Source organism: Caretta caretta, chromosome 1 (assembly GCF_965140235.1).
Source record: "Caretta caretta isolate rCarCar2 chromosome 1, rCarCar1.hap1, whole genome shotgun sequence".
NCBI lineage: Eukaryota > Metazoa > Chordata > Testudines > Cheloniidae > Caretta > Caretta caretta.
In genome coordinates, this window is record NC_134206.1 from 2,184,261 (window position 1) to 2,202,974 (window position 18,714).

The 18,714-nt window shown below is 45.5% G+C and overlaps 1 protein-coding gene across 1 annotated transcript; it reads right to left on the reverse strand.

The window, feature by feature from the left end:
* Positions 1 to 7,541: 7,541 nt before the first annotated feature.
* Positions 7,542 to 8,486, reverse strand: LOC142071052 (olfactory receptor 52D1-like). The gene has a single exon (XM_075125300.1). The coding sequence runs from the start codon at positions 8,484 to 8,486 to the stop codon at positions 7,542 to 7,544; it is 945 nt and encodes a 314-aa protein (XP_074981401.1).
* Positions 8,487 to 18,714: the final 10,228 nt, after the last annotated feature.

Genomic DNA, 18,714 nt, shown 5'->3' on the forward strand with positions numbered 1-18,714 from the left:
CATCTGCTTCTGGCTTAACCTTCTTTTAAAAAAAGTTCAGACAGAACAGATCAGGCAACTTCTGGAATAAAGCTAGGAGAGAAGATGTCTTCTCTATGTTGACATTTTTTTATAATTATTCTAGTTAGAAGCCCGAGGACCTCCATGTTTTCCAGGATATAAGTCAGGTAACAGCCACCCTGTTAACAGCCAAGGACCTGAAATGCAATAGGAGGAGGTAAGAGTCTCTGTGCATTAACACTCAGCTGCCTCCTGAGGTCTTTACTCAGTTCTTACTCCAAGGAGATTTTTTCCTCAGTGGGGACTGGCCAACATATGGGCCACAGCATCAGAATTTGGCCTTTGTATTGTACATCTACTAATACCTTTAATCCTGAGGATCCACTGTGCCACTGAAATGCAGCCCCCTTGGGGCTGGAGGCCATCAGCTTCAGGGGCACAACATACAGGGACATTTTGGCCCATGATATGGGAGGAAACTCATCTCCTGTGGCAAGGCCCTGGAATGTTTAATGTCTGTGCAGAGCAGAAAGGATAACAGACCTATTCTCTTTTCCATCACACCCAAGTTGCACAGGGTTTCTCAAGCACCAATTGCTGGGTACCTGTGAATTCTGAGAGAGAAATGTCTTCCCTGGGAATCCCCCTCAGGTCACCGTGACCCACACCCCACTCACCCCAGCAGCTGCAGCAGCATCCCACGCCGACAGACGACACAGAGCTGTGCACCGTTTATAATGGAGCTCTGTGCAATCCCAGTTGGGTTCACTCAGCCTTTAATGGAGAAAAGAGCATCTGAGTGCAAAGAGGGTGGAGACAAGCCTGTCTGCACTTGTTCGCTATTTATACAGTTTTCGGAGTAAACAGTAATTAAGGGACCTTCCCAAAGGGAGATGAGAACTCTTGGGTTCTGTGCTGAGTCACAGCATAATTGGCTACTCTGTGTATTTGTGTATATTTAAAAATTATAGTTGATTAGCAAGAAAATTAGGGATAATGACTTGATCTCCGTAGGGTCTGATACCCTGTAAATGCCCAGGACGGATGGATAGAGAGTAGACAGAGATATGAAGACAGATGACTGAGAGTTGATACAAACACTTTCTGCAGGCACATGGGGCTGTCGCTAAGGGATCAGAGATCAGTAATTCTCATTAGTAACTGTCATAATGCCATGTAGCATCTTTCATTGGAGGATCTTCAAAACACCTTGCAAGGGAAAGTCACGATGAACATATCCCCATTTTACATATAGCTAAACTGAGGTACAGGGAGATGTGACTTGGCCAAGGACACACATAGAATGGCAGACAGAACACAGGAGTCCTTGTGCTTCCATGCTGTCTCCATGGTCTCTCCATCAGAACTGAGCCCATGACAAGACTGCCTTCAGGAGCAAACAGTTACGAGTCCAAGCCCTCCATTAGGGCAGGGCAGCAAAGAGTCTATGCCTTGGGCCTGTGTTGAGAGCCAAGCAGCAGACAGTCAGTTATGAGCCCCAGTTCCTCAGTCAGGGAGGGGCAGCAAAAAGTCAAGCTCAGGACTGTATTCAGGGCCGAGCAGTAAGATGGTCGGACATCCCAGCTTCTGGGGATGGCCAACAATCACAGGCTCCTTGGTCTACAGAGTGGGGGAGGATGAGGAATCTTGGTGGGCCAGCCTAGACTCCACGCTGGTCCCGCAGCCTGCCGGGGATATCGGTTGGCGGTTATTCATGAAGCTGTGAGCATGGGTGTGTACTTGGAATGGTTCACTCCAATCCCCAATGCTTGCCCTTTTTCTGTGTGAAGGAGACCTGTGGAGGTTCTGGCTGCACTTTTCCCCACACCTCTTCTTATATGCACACCTTTTCCAGGGCCCCATTGAGTGACAAGACCTCCTCATCAGCCTCCTCCTGGCACTGGCCAAATGACAATCCACAGCCTCAGGAGGATGCTGGACAGTGAGGTGCTCTGCAAACGTGGGGACTATTTCTGCTCCTCCCTTGTCTCAGGCATCCAGACACAGGAGGGCTGGGTGATGACCACTGGTTTTCTAGGCAGCTTTGAGTAGGAGTGGGTGCTAAAAAGGGTTCTGGCCTCAGTGTCCTCCTTATCTTAAGAGTAGGTTTCTGGTATAGCATGGTGTTTATGTGACCATTGTTTATTAGCACTGCAGTGTCCAGGAAGTGGATCTCTTGTGTGGACTGGACCAGGCTGAGGTTGATGGTGGGATGGAAATTGTTGAAATCATGGTGGAATTCCTCAAGGGCTTCTTTTCCATGGGTCCAGATGATGAAGACGTCATCAATATAGCACAAGTAGAGTAGGGGCGATAGGGGACGAGAGCTGAGGAAGCGTTGTTCCACATCAGCCATAAAAACGTTGGCATACTGTGGGGCCATGCGGGTTCCCATAGCAGTGCCGCTGATCTGAAGGTATACATTGTCCCCAAATGTGAAATAGTTATGGGTAAGGACAAAGTCACAAAGTTCAGCCACCAGGTTAGCCGTGACATTATCGGGGATAGTGTTCTTGACGGCCTGTAGTCCATCTTTGTGTGGAATGTTGGTGTAGAGGGCTTCTACATCCATAGTGGCCAGGACGGTGTTTTCAGGAAGATCATCGATGGATTGTAGTTTCCTCAGGAAGTCAGTGGTGTCTCGAAGGTAGCTGGGAGTGCTGGTAGTGTAGTGCCTGAGGAGGGAGTCTACATAGCCAGACAATCCTGCTGTCAGGGTGCCAATGCCTGAGACGATGGGGCGGCCAGGATTTCCCGGTTTATGGATCTTGGGTAGTAGATAGAATATCCCAGGTCGGGGTTCCAGGGGTGTGTCTGTGCGGATTTGATCTTGTGCTTTTTCAGGAAGTTTCTTGAGCAAATGCTGTAGTTGCTTTTGGTAACTCTCAGTGGGATCATAGGGTAATGGCTTGTAGAAACTCGTGTTGGAGAGCTGCCGAAGAGAGTTGGAGAGTTGTGGCTGAACTTTGTGACTTTGTCCTTACCTATAACTATTTTACATTTGGGGACAATGTATACCTTCAGATCAGCGGCACTGCTATGGGTACCCACATGGCCCCACAGTATGCCAACATTTTATGGCTGATTTAGAACAACGCTTCCTCAGCTCTCGTCCCCTAAAGCCCCTACTCTACTTGCACTATATTGATGACATCTTCATCATCTGGAACCACGGAAAAGAAGCCCTTGAGGAATTCCACCATGATTTCAACAATTTCCATCCCACCATCAACCTCAGCCTGGTCCAGTCCACACAAGAGATCCACTTCCTGGACACTACAGTGCTAATAAACAATGGTCACATAAACACCACCCTATACCGGAAACCTACTGAATATTCCTACCTACATGCCTCCAGCTTTCACCCTCACCACACCACACGATCCATCGTCTACAGCCAAGCTCTGCGATACAACCGCATTTGCTCCAACCCCTCAGACAGAGACAAACACCTACAAGATCTCTATCAAGCATTCTTACAACTACAATACCCACCTGCGGAAGTGAAGAAACAGATTGATAGAGCCAGAAGAGTTCCCAGAAGTCACCTACTACAGGACAGGCCCAACAAAGAAAATAACAGAACGCCACTAGCCGTCACCTTCAGCCCCCAACTAAAACCTCTCCAACGCATCATCAAGGATCTACAACCTATCCTGAAGGATGACCCAACACTCTCACAAGTCTTGGGAGACAGGCCAGTCCTGGCCTACAGACAGCCCCCCAACCTGAAGCAAATACTCACCAGCAACCACATACCACACAACAGAACCACTAACCCAGGAACCTATCTTTGCAACAAAGCCCATTGCCAACTGTGCCCACATTTCTATTCAGGGGACACTATCACAGGGCCTAATCACATCAGCCACACTATCAGAGGCTCGTTCACCTGCACATCCACCAATGTGATATATGCCATCATGTGCCAGCAACGCCACTCTGCCATGTACATTGGTCAAACTGGACAGTCTCTACGTAAAAGAATAAATGGACACAAATCAGATGTCAAGAATTATAACATTCATAAACCAGTCGGAGAACACTTCAATCTCTCTGGTCACGCGATTACAGACATGAAAGTTGCGATATTACAACAAAAAAACTTCAAATCCAGACTCCAGCGAGAAACTGTTGAATTGGAATTCATTTGCAAATTGGATACTATTAATTTAGGCTTAAATAGAGACTGGGAGTGGCTAAGTCATTATGCAAGGTAGCCTGTTTCCCCTTGTTTTTTCCCACCCCAATCCTCCCCCAGACGTTCTTGTTAAACCCTGGATTTGTGCTGGAAATGGCCCAACTTGATTATCATACACATTGTAAGGAGAATGATCACTTTAGATAAGCTATTACCAACAGGAGAGTGGGGTGGGAGGAGGTATTTTTTTATGCTTTCTGTGTATAAAAAGATCTTCTACACTTTCCACAGTATGCGTCCGATGAAGTGAGCTGTAGCTCACGAAAGCTCATGCTCAAATAAATTGGTTAGTCTCTAAGGTGCCACAAGTACTCCTTTTCTTTTTGTGATTGTTAGTTTGCCTGTCCCGCCCTCACCTCAGCAGTTCCTACTTCTGCTCTTCCTCCCCATCCTGACCTGCTTTTCCCCTAACCTTAACTTGCCACCCCCTTGATTACGTCTTGCTCTATGCACCCATGTCACCTCCCGAAGGGCTTGTGCCCCTTCTCCCTTTTAAATTTCACCCCTTGTTCACTGCACCCCATCCCAATGATATTGCGGCTGGAGAGCCAGTGTACCAACCTCGCACAGGTGATCAATCCCCCTTCCCTGCCTCAGTTATCTTCTTCGTGCACTCCCACCCACCCACCGCATTCAGTTTGAATTGCATGATGGAAACCGTGGCTCTGGCATGACGAGAAACTGTGGTTACGGCAGGGAAGTCAGGACTCCGGGGTCCTATCGGTCCTCCTGAGTCCTATCTGTTTTCTTTCCACACAATCTCTGTGTGACCTCGGCAAATTTATGCCTCCTGGTGCCTCAATTTGCCTATCTGTGTAATGGGGACATGTTCATAGTGACTTTTCTTTCCTAGGTGTTTTGAAGATCCTTCAATAAAACATGCTGCAGACTGTGAGGATAGTTTCATATTTATCCAAAGGTGGAAGTCCTTTGTTTCGGTTTGACTCTCTCCCAGTTCCTGATGGAGAAGTACATGGTTTAAGATGGATTTCAGTATCAGCTGACTTGGACACCTCTCTTTGCAGGGCCCCCATTGCCCCTCCTGCTTGCAGGTGTCCGGCAAACATACAGGACAAAACCCATTCACAGCCAATTGCTCGACTTAAATGGAGCCATCATTTCCCTGAAATACCATTCATGGCCCTCACTTAGTGTGACTACATCAGTAATACAAGTTAATACTTCATATTCCTACCTTCAGTCATAAAAATGATACATGCATACAAATAGGATGAACGCATTCAGTTGATTGTACCTTTTCCAATAACACATGACAAGAGGCATTTCACACAGAAAGCATATGCCATTAAGGTCAGATTCATATTCATAAGTATATTTCCATAAAGCATATGGAGTGCAACGTCACACAGCCAATTCCTCTCTGCCTCAGCACAGAGCCCAGCAGTTCTCAACGCAGTCAAATCCTTGCCTCGAGGGCATCCGAGACAGACCAGAGGGCTGAGAAGAACAGACAAAGAGAAAAGAAGCCGTATATAAAATTGGCAACCCCCTTCTCTGCGTGCCAAGCAGCACTGCGTGGGGCCCGCACAGGAACTGCTTGCGTATCTCTGTGAAACAGAGGCTCATTTAGGGGACTGTAAAGCTCTTCATGTATAGCTTTGTCTAACACAGGAGTTATGTGCTTGATATAACCCATCACCGCTTGTGTAATTCCTTCTCAATGAAATCCTGTGTATTGCGGATAATTCTTGTGGACGTTCTCACTGGTCGGACAGTCATCCTCTCCACTGGGAGCCATGAAAGACCCATTTCAGGGGTAGTAACGCCCCCTAGTGTTAATATTTGATAGCAGAGGACGGTTTACTGTCATGTCTATGTGAATAGGTTTTTCCACTGAATGAATGCTGTTTCTGGACTGGCTTCTCGGTAAGAGGTTGCTATCCTGGATCACTGGTGTTGACCAACTAATTTACATATTGTGCTGAATCAGTTCTGACCTATTATTTATGGCTCGAGGTTTGCAAATGCAGACAGTGAGGGGTCATCGTACCGAGGCTGAAGGGGATGCCCAGAACCCTCCGGTTATGGTGGAGGGGTGTTTACTGAGATAGGCATGTGAGGATCTGGGCTCTGTTCTCTGGCTGCCAAACGCTGTTCCTGTCCTGTTCAGGGAAGGGTGTTTGAATGACATATTATTAAAATATCAGACTTGTGCACTCCCACTCCTAAAAAAGGAACAAATGAGAAATGCTGCTGTTTGGATTATGTATCAGGCTGTGAATAAGTTTGCAGAGGAGCATGAGATCTGGAAAGATGAGAAGGAAAATTTGCAACAGGAGCTGCAGAAGCTGAGATTGCAAAATGAGGGGATGCAAAGAGATTTACAAACTTCTCTGATGCAAAATATAGCCAATGCCCAGCTATGGTTGCGTTAACTCAGACTTGTCAGGAATTGGAATGTGATATGAATGCACAAATGCAGGAAAAACAAAAGTATCAATTGGAGGCAAAACAATATAAAGGGGCTGTGTCCGTTTTAACTGAACAGGCTACAAAGCCCCCTGAAAAAGAAAATCATAAGAAATGCTGTGAAGTGATTAACACGCTGTTCTCGAATTGGGATAAATTGGACTTCCCCCCACCCAACTGCCCAGGAGCTAGGGGAGAGAGAGGTGTGTCCTCCATGTCATTACACAGTCCAAGGTCCTCCCCCATCAGTCCCATGCTAATATCCATTCGCAGACCACCCACTCCGTCAGCCCCACGCTAATATCCATTCTAAACCCTCCACCCTGCTCTCCCATCACTTCCACCGAAGGATGCTAGGGTTCCACACCACTAACCACCCCTTCATCCTGATTTTCAGCTGGAACATCGAGTCGAAAAGGGGATCTGGCAATGTCCAGTTACAGCAGAGTGTGTGTGGGGGGGGGCACAACCATGTCATTAACTCACATCAGCCCCTGCTCAACTGGGGCTGCATCCTACAGGCAGGAAAGATCCTCATCAGGCTTCTGAAACTCCGGTTCCAGCCCCGCACATAGAGGATACAGCTGGGGTAGAAAGGGGGATGGAGACAATCCAGCGAGTAATAGGGATAGTGGAGGAGAGGAGTGAGTGACAGGGACAGGACAAACGGGGGAGGAGGTGGGGAAAAGTGTGGGGCCTCAGGTGTCCAGTTACCAGCAATAAGAAATGTGGGAACCCTGTGAGATGTACATCGATGGATTCCCCAGACTGTCAGGTTGATATAGCACTATAAGGTAAAGGAAGGATTTAATGTCTCTAGTCACTGATTCAGGGAAGAGAACACAGCATTATGTCAACCATCAGATCTCCACAGAGCTTGGTCTGAGAGCCAGAGCACCAAAAGTAAACTTTATTCAATATGAATAATGTGCCAGAGCAGCCTGTCCCGGACCTGTTTGGTCCTCACCCCGTAGATGATGGGGTTTAGCATAGAGGGCAGTAGAATGTATATGTTGGCCATGAGAATGTGGAAATGCGGGGGCACATTATGGCCAAACCTGTGTGTGAGGAAGGAGAAGAGACCTGGAATATAAAACACTAAAATGACACCGAGGTGGGAGCCACAGGTCCCAAAAGTCTTCAGCCGGGCATCCTTTGTGGGGAGGCTGAAGATGGCCCTGAGGATCTGGATATAGGACACAGTGATAAAAGACACATCCAGACCAATCACCAAGAATGCCACAGAGAGGCCGTAATAACTACTGATGCGTATGTCAGCGCAGGCCAGGTTCACCACAGCTATGTGCTCGCAGTAAGTGTGGGAGATGATGTTGGTTCTACAATATGGCCACTGCCTCGCCAGGAAAGGAAAGGGCAGGGCAAGAATGCTGCCACGCAGCACCACGGCCAGGCCGATCTTGGCTACAAAGCAGTAGGTCAGAGTGGTGGAATGTCTCAGCGGATCACAGATGGCCACGTAACGATCCAAAGCCATGGCCACGACGATTCCAGACTCCATCGCTATACAGCAGTGAATGAAGTAGAGCTGGGTGAGGCACAAACTAAAATCTATCTCCCTGGAATTGAACCAGAAGATGCTCAGCATTTTGGGCACGATGGATGTAGACAGGACCAGGTCGGTGACGGCCAGCATGCAGAGGAAATAGAACATGGGCTCATGGAGCCTCGGCTCTGTCTTCACGATAAACAGGATGGTGAAGTTCCCCAAGAGGGTGACGGTGTACATGACACAGAAAGGGATGGAGATCCAGACGTGGGCTGCCTCCAGGCCAGGAATGCCCATCAGGACGTAGGTGGAGGGGTTGGTGAAGTCGGTTGTGTTGGAATCTGACATGGAGTAGGAGAGAAGGTCTCCAACTTTGAGGCAGAACAGTGTCGCCTGCATCTACTGTAAATTGCCTCGACTTGCTGTATGTGCGCAGAGTCTAGGGTGGTGGTCACATGAGAAATGCCTGGAAGGAGAGACAATGCCATTATGAGACAATACATGCACAACCGGAGACTGTTCTCACGGGTGAATCAAATTGATCACGTTTCACCCACTGGAAAATGACATTTTCTTTATTCAAATAAATGAATTCTGAATAACTGGCTCAAATAACACCATTCCATACTTGACCGTGCTCCACGGGTCAATACTTCGTACATGCCATGATGTGGGACACCTTAATAGGCACGAGGAGGAAACATGTGTGCGGATACTGGTTATCCGTCATTGTTCCTTAATTCAGTGGAAGCCAAGCTAGTGAGTCCAAGCTGTCTGGACTTCCCCATTCACCTGCTTGCTCATTTGCAGTAGTGGCTGTTAGGATATAGATATTCAGGCCTGTTGGTAAAGGCCTGTACTCGAAGAATTTAGGTGTATTCTTATCACTTGGCTAGTTCTAGAGGTAAAAAAGAAAGAATCAAAATCACTGTCTGCTGGTGTAAGGGCCTTCTCTTACTGTGAAAGTCTGAGGCCCTGTTCTTAGGCTAAGGCCTTTGGCTAAGCAGCAGAGGCAGCCATAAGCTGGGAAGCGACCGGTCACCTCCTCACATTCCAAACTAGTCACATTGAAAGAAGGTGCTATTGGGCTGTTAGGACACAATCCTGTCCTGATAGTGCCTGTCGCCTCCAGAGAAAGGGAAGTGCCTAGAAAATGTAAAAGGAAACTTAGTCTGATAGCATCCTGCCTGGCAAGAACTCACGTATGAATAGCTGGGGTGTGAAATCCTCACTTCTGTCTTGTTTTGTCATTATAGTTCCCACTTTGCTATTCGCAAAAAGAAAAGGAGTACTTGTGGCACCTTAGAGACTAACCAATTTATTTGAGCATGAGCTTTCGTGAGCCACAGCTCACTTCATCAGATGTGTACCGTGGAAACTGCAGCAGACTTTATATACACACAGAGAATATGAAACAATACCTCCTCCCACCCCACTGTCCTGCTGGTAATAGCTTATCTAAAGTGATCAACAGGTGGGCCATTTCCAGCACAAATCCAGGTTTTCTCACCCTCCACCCCCCCACACAAATTCACTCTCCTGCTGGTGCTAGCCCATCCAAAGTGACAACTCTTTACATAATCAAGTCGGGCTATTTCCTGCATAGATCCAGGTTTTCTCACTTCCCCCCCACCCCCATACACACACAAACTCACTCTCCTGCTGGTAATAGCTCATCTAAACTGACCACTCTCCAAGTTTAAATCCAAGTTAAACCAGAATATCTGGGGGGGGAGTAGGAAAAAACAAGAGGAAACAGGCTACCTTGCATAATGACTTAGCCACTCCCAGTCTCTATTTAAGCCTAAATTAATAGTATCCAATTTGCAAATGAATTCCAATTCAGCAGTTTCTCGCTGGAGTCTGGATTTGAATTTTTTTTGTTTTAAGATAGCGACCTTCATGTCTGTGATTGCGTGACCAGAGAGATTGAAGTGTTCTCCGACTGGTTTATGAATGTTAGAATTCTTGACATCTGATTTGTGTCCATTTATTCTTTTACGTAGAGACTGTCCAGTTTGACCAATGTACATGGCAGAGGGGCATTGCTGGCACATGATGGCATATATCACATTGGTGGATGTGCAGGTGAACGAGCCTCTGATAGTGTGGCTGATGTGATTAGGCCCTGTGATGGTGTCCCCTGAATAGATATGTGGGCACAATTGGCAACGGGCTTTGTTGCAAGGATAAGTTCCTGGGTTAGTGGTTCTGTTGTGTGGTATGTGGTTGTTGGTGAGTATTTGCTTCAGGTTGCGGGGCTGTCTGTAGGCAAGGACTGGCCTGTCTCCCAAGACTTGTGAGAGTGTTGGGTCATCCTTTAGGATAGGTTGTAGATCCTTAATAATGCGTTGGAGGGGTTTTAGTTGGGGGCTGAAGTTGACCGCTAATGGCGTTCTGTTATTTTCTTTGTTAGGCCTGTCCTGTAGTAGGTAACTTCCCAGATATTCTGGTTTAACTTGGATTTAAACTTGGAGAGTGGTCAGTTTAGATGAGCTATTACCAGCAGGAGAGTGAGTTTGTGTGTGTATGGGGGTGGGGGGGAAGTGAGAAAACCTGGATCTATGCAGAAAATAGCCCGACTTGATTATGTAAAGAGTTGTCACTTTGGATGGGCTAGCACCAGCAGGAGAGTGAATTTGTGTGGGGGGGTGGAGGGTGAGAAAACCTGGATTTGTGCTGGAAATGGCCCACCTGTTGATCACTTTAGATAAGCTATTACCAGCAGGACAGTGGGGTGGGAGGAGGTATTGTTTCATATTCTCTGTGTGTATATAAAGTCTGCTGCAGTTTCCACGGTACACATCTGATGAAGTGAGCTGTGGCTCACGAAAGCTCATGCTCAAATAAATTGGTTAGTCTCTAAGGTGCCACAAGTACTCCTTTTCTTTTTGCGAATACAGACTAACACGGCTGTTCCTCTGAAACCTGTCACTTTGCTATTGTTTGTCTGTATAATCTCTGTCTGGTTCTGTGATTGTTTCTGTCTGCTGTATAATTAATTTTGCTGGGTGAAAACTAAATAAGGTGGTGGGATATAATTGGTTACATAATCATGTTACAATATGTTAGGATTGGTTAGTTAAATTTCAGGAAAATGATTGGTTAAGGTATAGCTAAGCAGAACTCAAGTGTTACTATATAGTCTGCAGTCAATCAGGAGGTGAGTGGGGGTTTGGGTGGCGGAAATGGGAATAGGGAATGCCGGTAAGGAAATTGGAATCATGTTTCGTTAAGGGCAGGAATGGGAACAGGGACACAGGTGTAAGGCTCTGTGGTGTCAGAGCTGGGAAGGGGGACACTGAGGAAGGAAACTGGAAAAATCCATGCTTGGTGGGCTCAGGATAATAAAAAAGGTGGTTATTAAGTGTATTAAGAAGAAAAGAATTCCTAGAAAAGGTTTAGTTGCCCGTTCCGAGAGGTAGAAAGGAAACTTGTTAATTGTACAGAAAAAGTGGATGTGTTCAAGAAATACTTTTGTTCTGCAGTTGGAAAGAAGCAGTATATCACATGAGCCGATGAAAAACTTTCCAGTCCATTAGCTGTCAAGGAGGGTGCTGGAGACCCCAGGGCATGGCCACTAGTTAAGTTGAGGAGATAGAAGGCCAGAAGGGTCGAGGAAGTCTCCCTGCTGAAGACCTAAGGGCTTCTTCTCAACCCCCCTTAATACAATTCAGGCCTGGCTGGTTGGAGTAAGCTCTTTTGCTCTTAAAACAATGTTGCAGCCACAGATAATGTCTTATAGTGTAAGGTTTGCTGACGCCAAGTTAAAGGTAATAGGAGACAGTTACAAGGCCAGACAGAATGTGCTGGTTGTTTAAGTTGCTAGGAATGCTTGTTAAAGGTTGCAGGAAATAAACATTGTTGTAACCCATATAAGAAAGGCAGAGTATTTGTGCAAAGTTTAAATTGGCTAATGTGTAGTGCTGTAGCATGAAGGCATATAAAAGTGTGTGTAATGACGTGGTCTGGTGTGCAGGATTTAAGATTCTATTCTCCCTGTACCTTGTTTGCAGCTGCAAATAAACTTTTCTGCTTCTCCACCCCATTGTAATTATTAAGTGAAGCACACCGGGTAATGAGCCCCCTCTGCTGTTGTTCTCCTCTGGCACTGGGTGCCGGAACAAGGGATTTAAACAGCATTGACAGTCGAACCTTAGAGTTACGAACGCCAGAGTTAGCAACTGGCAGATCAACCACACATCCAATTCAGAACCAGATGTACACAATCAGGCAATTGCTAAGGGATAGATCAGCCACACGTCTCATTCGGATACAGAAGTACAGAGGCAGGCGGCAGCAGAGCAAAACACCAAAGCAAATTCCTGACCATTCTCTGTTAACAGTAAACTATTAAAAAAAAGGAAACGTTTAAAAATTTTTCACAAGGTGAGGAAACAATGGAGAAGCTGGTATGTGATTCATTACAAAAATGTCGAGGAATATAATTAATGACAATCAACAACATTTTGGTAAACAGGTTTTGTCAAACAAACCCGATTTCATTCTTTAGTGAGAGTATTTGTTTAGTTGGATCAAGGGAATCTGAGGCATTTCATTTCATGGGAAAACCTTCAAATAAAAAATGAACACTCTACAACATCAGTACAGCATACTTTAAATGGACTAAACACTGGCTAACTGACAGATCTCAGAAAGCAGATGTCAACGGGCCATTGCCAGCGAATGGGGGTGCTCAGATTGGTGTTCTGCCAGGATCAGTTCTAGGCCCGAAGCTATTCAATATTTTCATCAATGATCTGAGAGCAAATAGAAAATTACTACATGGCATTGGTGAAAAAAACGTTCTGCACAATGGTGTGTGTAATCTACCAGAGAAAGGCAGCACAAGGCCGAATGGCTGGAATGTGAAGCCAGAGAAATTCCAGTTTGGGGGCCAAATATTTAGCACTAAGAATGATAAACAATTGGAACAAACTGCAAAGGGAAGAGGTAAATTTTCCAACGACCCATATCTCCAGAACCACTTAAGCAGCTACAGCAGCCTGGCCATAACACTTCAGTGCAGACAGTACTTACACCGATGACAGTGGTTCACCCACCAGTGTAGGTAATAAACCTCCCCTAGAGGTGGTAGCAGGATCGATGCTGTCTACTCCAGGGTGAGGATGACACAGCTACATCTCTCAAGGGTGTGGATGTATTTACTGTTGCCAAAAAAAAAAAAAGGCAAATGCAATGTTTCACACCAAACTGGGAGGAGAGGTAGATACACTGGAGTGTTGGGATAGGATACAGAGGGACCTAGACAAATTAGAGGATTGGGGCAAAAGAAATCTGATCAGGTTCAACAAGGACAAACGCAGAGTCCTGCACTTAGGATGGAAGAATCCCATGCAATGCTACAGACTAGGGGCCGAATGGCTCGGCAGCAGTTCTGCAGAAAAGGAACCAGGGATTACAGTGGACGAGAAACTGGATATGAGTCAAGAGTGTGCCCTTGTTGCCAAGAAGGCCAATGGCATTTTGGACTCTATAAGAAGGGGCATTGCCAGCAGATCATAAGACGTGATCATTTCCCTCTATTCAACATTGGTGAGGCCTCATCTGGAGTACGGTGTCCAGTTTTGGTCCCCACACTACAAGAAGGATGTGAGCAAAATTGGAAAGCGTCCAGCGGAGGGCAACAAAAATGATGAGGGGACTGGAACACATGACTTCTAAGGAGAGGATGAGGGAACTGGGATTGTTTAGTCTGCGGAAGAGAAGAATGAGGGGGGATTTGATAGCTGCTTTCAACTACCTCAGGGGGTTCCAAAGAGGATGGATCTACACTGTCTCAGTGGTAGCAGATGACAGAACGAGGCATAATGGTCTCAAGTTGAAGTGGGGGAGGTTTAGGTTGGATATTAGGAAAAACTTTTTTCAGTCGGAGGGTGGTGAATGCGTTCACTGGAATGCGTTGCCTAGGGAGGTGGTAGAATCTCCTTCCTTTGAGGTTTTTAAGGTCAGGCTTGACAAAGCCCTGGCTGGGATGATTTACTTGGGGATTGGTCCTGCTCTGAGCAGGGGGTTGGACAAGATGACCTTCTGGGGTCCCTTCCAACCCTGATATTCTATGATTCTATGGTTTGTTGTATTAGCAGAGGCATAGAGAGCAAGTGATGGGAGTGTGATAGTACCAGTCTACTCGGTGCTGGCTATGTCTCAGAAGGAACACCGTGTCCAATTTTCTTCACTGCTATATAGAAAGATGTGAAGAAAGTGGAGACGATCCAGAGGAGAGTGAAAAAAGATGATCAAAAGGATGGAATGCAAGTCATATCAACCAAGGCCAAAGGAACTGGTTCGGTTTACTTTGGAGAAAAGGAGGTTAAGAGGGGACATGATAACGCTCCTCAAATACAGAGCACATGACTAGAGGCAATGGGTTCAAACTACAAAAGAGCAGATTTAGATTAACTCTCCGGTCAAAATTCCTAACTTTAAGCACAGTAGGACAATGGAAGGGGTGCCTCAGAAAATAATGAAAGCTCTTTCACTGGAGGTTTTCCAAAGGAGGGTGGATAGCCACCTGGTTAGATACAACAAGTCCTGACTCTTGGCAGGGAATCAGGCTAGCTGACCCTTGAGGTCCCTTCTCACCCCGTGGCTCTATGATTCTGTGATGTAAACTCCTAGTTTCGACCAGGCCTTAGGCAAACACAAGTCAAGGAGCTTAATACAAGGGTAACTGGGTAAAATGTAATGGTCTGTGTTGTACAGGAGGTCAGACTGGATGATCTAATGGTCCCCTTTGACTTTAAACCCTATGAATCTATCAATGAAGAATGTAGATCAGGCATTTATATTTACTCTTTCTCACAACACATGAATAAGGGAACATAAGTCATAAGAATGGCCATACAGGGTCAGACCAAAGGTCCATCTAGCCCTGTATCCTGCCTTCTGACAGTGGCCAGTGCCAGGTATCCCGGAGGGAATGAACAGAACAGGCAATCTCCAAGTGATTCATCCCCTGTCACCCATTCCCAGCCTCTGGCAAACAGAGGCGAGCGTTACCCTCTCAGCCCATCCGGGCTAATAGCCTTTGATGGACCTATCCTCCATGAAATTAATGAGTTCTTTTTGAACGCTGTTATGGTCTTGGCCTTCACAACATCCTCTGGCAAGAAGGTCCACAAGCTGACTGTGCGTTCTGTGAATAAATACTTTCTTTTATTTGTTTTAAACCCACTGCTTATTATTTTCATGTGGTGACCCCTAGTTCTTGTGTTATGAGAAGGAGTAAACAACACTTCCATATCTACATTCTCTACACCAGTCATGATTTTATGGACCTCAATCACATCTCCCCTTAGCTATCACTTTTCCAAGCTGAAAAGTCCCAGTCTTATTAATCTCTCCTTATTCAGAATCCGTTCCATACCCCAATTCATTTTTTTTTGTCCTTTACTGAACCTTTTCCAATTCCAATACAACTTTTTTGATATGGAGCAATCACATCTGCACTCAGTATTCAAGAAGTGGGTGTACCATGGAATTATACAGAGGGAAGATGGTATTTTCAGTCCTATTCTCTATCCCATTCTTAATTATTCCCAGCAATCTTTTTGCTTTTTTGATTGCCTCTGCAAATTGAGTAGATGTTTTTAGAGAACTATTCACAATGACTCCGAGCTCTCCTACTTGAGTGGTAACAGCTAATATAGATCCCATCATTCTATATTAAGAGCCTTTAGTGAGGGACCTTGTCAAAGGCTTTTTGAAAATCTAAGTATACTATATCCACTGGATCCCATTGGTCCACATGTTTGTTGCACACCTCAAAGAATTCTACTTGATTGGTAAGCATGATTTCCCTTTCCCAAAACCGTGTTGTATCTTCCTCAACAAATAATGTTCCTCTATATGTCTGACAATATTCTTCTTTATTATAGTTTCAACCAGTTTGCTCGCTACTGAAGTCAGGCTTACAGGCCTGTAATTGCCCGGATCACCTCTGGAGCCCTTTTTAAAAATTGGAATCAAATATAATATCCCCCAGTCATCTGTTACAGAAGCTGTCATTTATGGTGTCAACTGCAACCCATCCTGAGGTGAGATGAACCCAGTCAATATGGGGATAATTGAAATCCCCCATTATTATTGATTTTTTTAAAAAAATTCAATATCCTCTCTAATATCCCTCAGCATTTCACCTTCACTATCACCATCGTGATCAGGTGGTCAGTAATATATGCCTACCCCCATATTCTTATAATTAGAGCATGGAATTTCCATCCATATAGATTCTATGAGACAGTTTGATTCATTTATGATTTTTACTTCATTTGATTCTATGTTTTTCTTCACATGTAATCTCACTCCCCGACCAGCATGACCTCTTCTCTCCTTTTGATATATTTTGTGCCCTGGTATTACTGTATCCCAATGATTATCTTCATTCCACTCAGTTTCTGTGATGACTATGATGTCAATATCCTCATTTAATATGAGGCATTCTCGTTCACCCATTTTATTATTTAGACTTCTAACATTGTAGAAGTTGTAGCATTCTAGAACATGTCTGGGACATGTTGAAAAATTGTTATTATTCTTCGGTGAGGAGCCCTAGCACTTTCCAGCAGATAAAAGTCAGCTAACAGACCCCCTCCCCCATCAACAGCCAGGGCCCTGAGATGCAAGAGGAGGCGGTGACAGTGTCTTTGCATTCACACATGGCGGGCTCCTGAGGTCTTTAGTCAGTTCTTACTCCAAGGTCAGTTTTGTCTCAGTGGGGTCTGAGTAAACTATGGCCCATGGCCTCAGAATTTCAGCTTGTCTTATACATCTACTAACACCTTTCATCCTGAAGGATCCACTCTGCAGCTGCCTTGGACCAGAGGCCATCAACCAGCTGGGGAGCCACAGCAAAAAGTGATATTTTGTCCTGTGGTACTGGAGGAAATTCATCACCCTTAGCAAGGTCTTTGAGATGTTTCATGGGTGTGCACAGCAGAAAGGACCACAGACTAACACTCCATCCCTCCACACACACATTACATTAGGTTTGTCGAGCTGGTGAGCTCCTCGTCAAGAGATGCAGTACCTGTGGATCCTGAGATAGAAGTGTCTTTCCTGGGAATCCCCCTCAGGTAGCCGTGTTCCACACCTTTCTCACCCCAGGATCTGCAGCAACATCAGACAAGAAGAGAAGACACAGGCATCTGCACGGTTTATAATATGGCTCTGTGTAACCCCAGGGGATTTGCTCAGCCTCTAGGGGAGAAGTGGCATCTGAATGAAAACAGGCCAGAGACCAGAGACACTCTTACCAATCTCTCTCTTTCCATGACTGCACTTCTGTATAAACAGTAAATAAGGGGCCTTCCCAAAGGGAGATGAGAGCTCTTGGGCTCTGTGCTGAGTCAGAGAGGAAACATCTGCTCTGTGTATTTGTGTATATTGAACAATTATAGTAGATTAGTAAGAAAATGAGGGACAATATCTATGCCTCCATAGGGTCTGATAGCCCATAAATCTGCAGGCACACGGGCCTTATGCTAAGTGATCAGAGATCAGTAATTCTCATCAGTCACTGTCATCATGTTGTGCAGCACCTTTCATTTAAGGATCTTCAGAACTCTTCGGAAAGGAAAGTCACCATGAACATATCCCCGATATGCAGGTAGGAAAACAGAGGCAAAGGGACACATGACTTGGCCAAGGTCACTGAGAGAATGACAGACAGAACCAAAGAGTCCTGACTTCCCTGTCATAATCACGGTCTCTCTGTCAGTAATTGAGCGCATGATAAGAGGGAAATGGTCTAGAAGGATTTAGTCATTGGTGGGTGTGACAGACTTCCCCAGGATGCAACCAACCACTGAGCCCTCTTGTATGTCAATCTGTGCCCCCCTCTCACATTGTGCGGCTGTGGGAAGGCACAATCAGTTCAGTCCTTTGTTCCTTCGGTGTTTAAAGGTGTTGACATGTAGGGGGAGTGAGACCAAGTGATGACGTCTCTTCCACTTCTCATAGCTTTTATCATGTGAAGGGAACCTCATTTTTCCAAGCAAAAGCCCTCAGCACAGTTAGTGGAAAAGTACAGACACAAGGTGAACTGGTCACATACCCTTGTATTCTTTGATAATTCATGAACATCCTGGCTAGAATGTTCACAGGAACGTCCATCAGATGGGGATCATCTTTGGCCTATTTTGTTTCTTAATGGGCCATAACCTTGAATGGTTCATCCACAATGTGCAGCTTAGACTGGATGTAAATTACCTTGTGGGTGTTACCCAGGAGAAAACACATTTGAAATACTGGTACATAAGCTAAATGTTCATAACTTTCGGTACAAAAATGATACATGCATACACATAGGGTCATGATATTCAGCAAATCATACCAGTTCCATTGATATATTACATAATATACTTTGTAAAAAACGCATCATAATCAAATCACCATCTTAAATATTGGGGGTGCCACAATATTTCTTTGGGGCACACAGAGTCACACACACCGTTAATTGACTGAAGGAATGTTAGCCCCTGACTAATGCGGAGGCCGTGTGCCCAAGGCCCTCTTTATGTAAGTAAGGGGCTAGAAGCGTGGCCCACTATCC

Bases quoted from the DNA above. Each gene is read 5' to 3' on its own strand.
- LOC142071052 (XM_075125300.1), bottom strand. From the start codon at position 8,486: ATGTCAGATTCCAACACAACCGACTTCACCAACCCCTCCACCTACGTC.